The sequence below is a fragment of the Rhinolophus ferrumequinum genome, chromosome 19 (genome assembly GCF_004115265.2).
Source record: "Rhinolophus ferrumequinum isolate MPI-CBG mRhiFer1 chromosome 19, mRhiFer1_v1.p, whole genome shotgun sequence".
NCBI lineage: Eukaryota > Metazoa > Chordata > Mammalia > Chiroptera > Rhinolophidae > Rhinolophus > Rhinolophus ferrumequinum.
Window position 1 is genome coordinate 21,140,092 of NC_046302.1, and position 7,651 is coordinate 21,147,742.

At 42.9% G+C, this 7,651-nt stretch overlaps 1 protein-coding gene across 6 annotated transcripts in view; it reads right to left on the reverse strand.

Annotated features, from left to right (window-relative positions):
• Positions 1-2,297: 2,297 nt before the first annotated feature.
• ZNF521 (zinc finger protein 521) overlaps positions 2,298-7,651 on the reverse strand; it is a 280,797-nt gene continuing 275,443 nt past the window's right edge. For 2 of the 6 annotated variants that reach the window (XM_033087527.1, XM_033087526.1), the window contains exon 9: positions 2,298-3,722. In XM_033087527.1, the coding sequence (XP_032943418.1) occupies positions 3,693-3,722 (30 nt within the window). In that variant the 3' untranslated portion in view covers positions 2,298-3,692. The remainder of the gene's footprint in view (positions 3,723-7,651) is intronic. The other 4 variants (XM_033087530.1, XM_033087529.1, XM_033087528.1 and 1 more) reach the window with 2 other exon arrangements.

Sequence of the window (7,651 nt, forward strand, 5' to 3'; positions counted from 1 at the left end):
GTGGGGTTCTGGGTCATGTTCCTCTTTTCCCCGCTTCCGTCCAAACTTGATATTGGTTCTTACGTTAGAGTGAAAATAATCATTAAATGCCGAGTTGTAAAAGGTAACGTCAAGGGAAGAGAGTCTGAGGCCCCCACTGCTTAGCTATGTCTGGATGTGGTTTTCAGATTTCTAGTCTTGAATCCAGTACACTTGCCTACGAATGTTACTGGCCAGTGGTTCTCAAGAGAGGCTACACTCAAACTGGGGCACTTTTGATGCCCGGTTTGCACTCTACACAAATTAAGTCAGAACCTCTCAGGGTGGGAGTCAGGCAGTAAGAGTTTTCAAAGTTCCCCAGGTGATTCCAATGTAAAAATGTCCTTGAAAAATCATACACAACTTCACATTAGAGCAGTTTCTCAACCTCAGAACTATTGACATTTGGGGCCGGATCATTCTTTGTTCTGGGGACCAGTCCCGTGTATTTTAGGATCGTTAGCAGACCTCAGACCTCTGGCCTCTACTCACGGATAGCATGATATGACAGCCACTGCATTAGATCATAAAGCTGTGGTCAGGAATAGTGGCCATTGTACTGGCCACCTGCCTATGCATAAGGCCTTGAAGAATTCTTTTTTTGGAATTAGTGCTAGGAAAAAATATTATCTCTTAAGGAAGTGGTATATGCTTTGCTGCCCCCCCCACCCCCACTTCTTTTTAAGAACTTTACTACCAGGAAGCCCAGAGTCAATGCTAAAAATGCATTCAAAACCAAAATTAAAGCACAAGACAAATGCTTGAGTATATTTACTCCCCTCTGCATAATGCTGATTTTCCTGGTAGCATTTTGTTCATCTTTGTCTTTTATTCTTAGCGACTGAAATAGGGCATACATATAAACAATGTAACAAGCAAAGGAAGGAATGAGTGTTCCACACACTGTTCAGTATTTATGACCCAAAGAACGGTTGTTTATAAGGAAGGGCCGATCAGCCAGGCATACGGAGCCAACAAGGGTCAACCCCTTTGACCTCCAGCTTTGTCTGGGATGAGGCTGAGCTGAGTGTGTTTAGACAGAGCGCCATGGCCAGCCATACAGCGGCCTCCAAGAGAGCGCTAAGCACCAGCCTCTGAGAATTCCAGCTCCTGGGGCTGCTGAGCAGTCTGGGGAGTCTCTGAGAGGCAATGCTGTTCTAGGTAACTTGGGACCCACCCCCCGAGAACACCGTCACCTGCTTTCCGTGAAATGAAGAGCAGCGTACTTTTAGTGAAATATAGCCTGCTCATTAATAATCAGAAGTTTTAAAGCTTTTTAAAAAATCATTAAGTGTGGTTATTTCATTTTAAATGCAAAAATCCGTGAATAGACCAGAGATCTTAATTTTTTAAATATATTGCTGAGTATTTTAATTATGAATGTACTTGCATATTCTCAGCATACTTCATTATTTATGTAGGTGGTGAAAAAGCTTTTTAATTAAATAGCATGCTGGCAATCCATTGTAAAATGTATAGATGTAGGTCTCCTAGCATTAAAAAACTACACACACACACACACACACACACACACACACACACACACACACGAGAACACATGCACTTTAATCACTACGAAGAACTTATTTCTGAATAATTTTAAAATTTGTTAACGCTTTTTTTTTATTGGTAACAAAAGTAGTATAATTTGCCAGCACTTTGCATGGCTATTCACATTTAATGCACCCAACTAACTTGAAAATGGGGTGAGCAGTGGTTCTCAGTGTGGCTCCCACACAAGGAGCATAAGCAACACAGGAACTTCTTAGAATTGCAAAAATTTGAGCCCCAGCCCAGTGGGCAGAATCACAGTTCTGGGTGTTGGGTCCAGCATCCTGGGATGGAACAAGCCCTCCAAGCAATCCTGACGCAGGCTGAGGCTTGAGACCCACGGGCTGAGGATTACACCTGCGGTGCTGGTAATCTGGGTTTCTTTCAAGGGTCCCCTGGCGACAGGCAGTCACAAGGAAATGAATTGGTCCACACTTCAGTTCCCCACCAAAAAAGTGCTGTGAGGATTCTCGCTTGTTTATGGTTTAAAGATCTGCTTGAGGCCCTCAGAATTTCAAAGAAGTTAAGAGTCTAAGCGAATGAAATATTTTAAGCATGATATGTTTGAAAGCTGTCCATTAATATGAGGTATATACTTACCGATTTGACTAAACATGTATATCAGGCCTTAATTTACACATGGCTATTCTCTTCTTTAAAAACAAACAAATAAACAAACAAGCAAACAAACAAAAAAACCCCTTTGAAATGAAAGGTCCTAGTCCGTCACCATTTCGTGGCAGCCACTGGTGCTAGCAATCTTCCATGGACACGCGTGCGCGATGACCACGCTGCGTTACCTCCCGTGGCTGGGGAACCAAGGCTGGGAGGTGGAGTGGTCTGGAGAAGACCACACTGGGAGTCACACCAGGGCTAGAACTAACAGCCACTCTGCTCCCTGCTCTGTGCTTTGTCTTCTGAATGAACAAAGCTGCTTCTTAAGTACACATAAGCCAAACTGCCTCTCAAATTGCAGCCATCTACTTTGAGTTCAGATTTGCACAGCATGACATGAATTGGGCTGCAAATTATGCAGAAAACAGCTATCACATCCATCTGTGATGTCAGAATCTTCCAGTACAATGTGACCTGGTAGTATCCAAGAGAGGAGAAGAACATTGGGTCTGATTCCTTCCCTATGCAGTGTGATGGATATCCTCCCAGCTGCATTTGGCCCAGTGTGAAAAGGTTAAATATGATTGAGGTTACTTTACGCCTGTGATATGCTCAAGAGCAGATTTCATTTCCAAGGGTGCAGGCAATTAGTTTTCTTTTCTTTTTTTTCTTTCTTTTTTAATGGTAGAGTAACTAGAAAAAGAAAACACACAAATACACTCATACCTAATGGTAAACTGAATTTATTTCCTCTTGGAAAACAATTCCAGTAATCTCCAGGTTCAGACCGCAGAGTAAACATTAATAACAGTAACATACAGGTTAGTTCAACTGATTCAAGAATTTGGCTGTGTGAAATCATTAAGGAAAACCTTGAACACTCAAAGCTTCAAATGTATCCAGGAAAAAAAAAAAATCTTTGACAGTCTACATAACAACTATTGCATATATAGTGATGCTACCTGTCACATTGCAAGGCTTACAAATATATATATGGGCCTTATCCAGCTGTGGGGTCTGTTCTGTGAGAACATCTCTTCATGGTTTGCAAGAATCTTCAGCAATAAAAAATAGTCTTGGATTTAACCGTTGATATACCAAAAGAGAAATTCTAGGCTTAAGTGTAAATAAAAGGAAGTCCAAAATAGTCTCATGTGTAACACAGTTGTTTTAGTCTGTCTTCCTTGAAAATACTTTTTCTTAAGCCATTTTGCTCACTTTTTTTTTTTTAAACTTGCCTGAATAGGGCCCAAGTCCACTTGTCTTTATAAGACCATTTTAGTATCAGACGACATAATACATGTGCAACACTTTATATACAAAGAGTCTATCCGGTGCTCAAAAGCTCAAACACATGAACATCCAACAGTTTTGATAATACAAGTTTTATGGTACAATACAATGTTTCTGAATAATATACATTAACAATGAAAGTTTCCGTGCAAAGAGTAAAACATGTTCCCTTTTTGTGCCACAAAAGTCATTCTCCTTGAGAGACTGTACTTGCACTAACTGCTGTGTTGGGTCATCGTATGATTCTGCAAGAAAAAAGAAAGAGGGGGAAGAAAACTTAAGTGACTGTATTTTCATCGGACCAAATATCTATGCTGTAAACGCTGATTGATTTGTAAGGCTGCGAATAATGTGTTTCTGCCCCCTGGTGACTAGGAGCTCATGGGGCCCTGACTCCTCAGTGTCCCCCAGGGAGCACCAGGACGGAGAGGCAGGACCAAGGGCCCAGTGAGGTGAGATGTCTGGCCCGCACCTTTCCTTTCCTCTGCCTCTGCCATGCCTTCCCAGGATATCTTTCCACCTCCCACCATCTCTTCTTACCAAAATATGACCCATTTGCAAACACCAGGGTAGCACTCTTTTAACAGTTTTCTTTATCTGTGCATTATTTCCATTAATTACAAATGCTTTTGTTCTAATCACTTTTAGACGGTGAACATCTTGACAGCAGAGGCTCTACTTTCCCTGAAAATGGACTTTAAAGGCAAGAGCTGCCTGGCTAACGACTGACAGAGGAGGCAGGAAGGTTCTCCAGCTCCCCTCCTCAGGGGTGGGCTTGGGCTGTGTCAGGACATGGCTCAGGAGCAGGTCACCCTATGGGGCAACCACCCGCCACGGCCAGCTGATGCAGGCCCTGTTGTATTTTGGTAGGCTCCTCTCCATCACACAGCGTGTCCCCTTTCTTAGCGAACAACCTCCTTCCGAGCTGTGAGTCTCACTGGAATACCTGGGGCTGTGGCCTGCACAGGGGGTGTTCCCATGCATTTATTTGGATCGTAAGTCAAGAGATGGCCTGATTTCCACCTTCCCTCCTCTGCATGTCCCCTGAGCCACGTTCTCTCCCCTCTCACCCTGTACGCCATCCTCTACAGTCCTCTGATCAGAACCTGGAGGCTTAGGTCAACATACTACCATGTCTATGTTCATCGCATCTCAAACGGATTTCTCCCTTCTCTGGTTTCCTGCCACACGTTATACCGCTTATATAGCACACTCGTAGGTCTTCTCTTCTGGCCATTTGCAGGCCTGGTGCTCTCCCTACGTCAGTAATTCTGGTGTTCACGCTTTTATTCATTCCTTCACAAGCATGTGTTGAACACTTGGATCGCCCCCTGGCGTAGGTGACAGCAGTGCAGTGTTCAGGAAGGAGGACTGGCCAACTGCAGGACTCGGCAGCTAGGCAAAGGCGACTGAGGGGAAAGGATGGTCCCTGCCTCCATGCCGCCAAAGTGCCCACAGTCTAAAGAATAAAGCCCTGTGGGCGCATAATGGTGAAGTAATATGGCAGAATTATATTAGAAATGAGTACAGCAATGACGTGGCTACACCTAACTCTGCCTGTCCTTTGCGGAAGGCTTTGCAGCGGAGGTGACACGGGACCGTCAGCTCAGTTGAGGCTGCAAACACGAGAAGGCATTTGGGAATGCAGGGAAGGCACTCCAGGTCAAGAGACCCACGTGGGTAAAGGCAACGAAGCAAGAGCATGCAAGGTGTCTTTGTGGACCTGCAGCTTGTTCGGATTGGCTGGCGTCGTCTAGGCTGTGTGCACTACCAGTCATGATGAGAAAGGAAGGTGGAGCACAGTTTGGGGCCAGATTATGAAGAGCCATATGTACCGTACTGAGGAGTTCAGGCTTTGTCTTATAGGCAAAGAGGAGCGATGGGAGTTTTGTAAGCAGAGGGCTTTGTTTTAGAGAACTTTGCTCTATTTCCATTCCTCAGCACAACGAGCAAAATGGCTGCTCAGTGACGACGTGCTGATGACAAGTGGCTTGGCTGCTGACATTTGCCCAACTAAGGCTGAGGGCACCAGTGAGGGAGAGGGGAGACTTGTGAAGAGAGCCCAGTTTTCCGTTCCTTATTTCAAACTCAGACCATTTTTCAAGACTGACAACAAATAATAATGATTTCACTGTCCCTTATTTAAAATGTAGCTATTTTAATTAATTCAGTGAAAGAAATATTTTTCTTTTTCTTCTTTGTCTTAGTCTCAAAGTGCATACAGGAGCAGACTATTTTTATGTCTCTTTTTCTTTGTATTGATTTTAAATGCTTCTGAAAATTATTTTTCACTAACAGGTCGACCAAAAATAAGTAATCAGAATACTGATGGGACTAAAAAGCTTTCCTCTTTCCTTAAAAATCAACATAATTATGATCTGAGAGGTTATAAGCAATGCACAAGTTCAACTACTCAAAACATACTGTGTAAGCTTTATTATACATTTTATTATCTTAAAGAGCTAAGTCTGGTCTTATAGAAAGGTTTCTTATTAAAAAAAAATCTAAAAAATAAATACAAGTTATGATAATAGTTCCCTAAATGATAGGACACGGACAGCAGATAGGAATTTTTTGTTTTACACCATAATCAAAGTTAAAAAAGAAAATCCATTTAATAACATTAAGTTTAAATGTTTACAGTGCTTACAACAGACATTCCACATTCCATAGGATTCTAGAGGTTAATAAAGGAAGATATATTGCAAAATCTCCAGTGTTTTTGTATGTGCCAGTATCAAGATACTGCAAAACAAGAATCTAACACAAATTGGCCATAATAGTGGCCAATAGTTGTGTCTTGGATGCTTTCATCTTAAACCAAAGCCATATAAGTCTCTTCAGAGCTGCAAAGGAATGAACAAATACATATGAATCACTTATTGCAACAGATTGAAGTTGCTACACTAAAGGAGTTATGCTCTGCATATTAAGAGAGAAGAATATAAATCATTTGAGAGAAGGACAAGAGTATGGCTTGTGAAATTCAAGCTTATAGAGAAATAAAGAGCCTCAATATAAATAATGTCTAAATGGAAACCTGGCATGAAAAATGGTAAAGGCAGAAAGTTTCCTTGGTGTGGAGATGTCTGCATACCCTTGAGATCCCTTATGCATTGTTATTTCTTTTCTTTCTTTCTTTCTTTTTTTTTTTGTCCCAGCTCAACTGACGGCTAGGTCAAGGCCCCCCATTCTTGGTGTCCACCACTGGCAGGGACTCTCCAGGTGGGCATATTCTCCAATGGTCATGGAAAATTTTTCATTGAAAAAAAAGAAACCCTGTCCTCCAAGGCTTGACCTCAGCCCCTTGGAGGATCCCTGGGGTGTGTCCGTTCCCCTCCCCCACGCTGTACTCTGAGTCACTGAAAATACAAATGGCCTAATTTCATTGTAGGTAGGTAGGAAGGAAGGGAGGAAGGAAGGAAGGAAGGAAAGAAAGAAGGAAGGAATGACTGAGCTGCACAGGTTATTGGGTTTGCTTTTCTGGGTTGGAGAGAACAGATGCAGAGTGTCAGTCTCTAGACTTCACTGAAGATCCTGAGAAGGGAAACAAGAAGTCACTGAATAGGAACCCTCTCTGTATTTTGCATATTTTAAAAATCACAGACACCATTTCTTTAGAAAAGGAGACAAGAAGCAAGAGGGAAAGATGGACAGTAGACCAGAGAAGCACTAAGTGCAAAGAGAGGGTGGGCTCTGCACACAGTTCGCTCCAGCCCTGGCTTCTTGCCATGCCCACAGAGCTGGTCCCCAGTCACTGCAGTACAAACGTGGACGCGCAGGGAGGCAAAAACGCTGCCAGGCCATCAGCAAGCAGCCTTCCCTGTGTAGGTTTCTGCTCTTAGGTCCAGAGGAAACCACTCCCCCAGAACAAAGCAGTGGGTAATCTCACCATTTTTACACAGCAATTCACAGTCCCCAAAGCACTTTAATGCAATGACAGGTTATGAGAAAAAAGATCTGTTCCAATGAAGGGAAAGTGTTTTACATAATCGAGGAGAACATCAGCAACATCGATGGGGGTAGGGAGGGGTGATGACAGAAAAGGAAGTAGGAAGAGAAGAAACTTCTGTAATCCCACAGAGAGCCATATTCTACTCTGCAAAAAGCCATCTCTTGGAGACCCCACGTCTAAGTAACTGAAAATTGCAAACCATTAATCCCAGTTATGAAC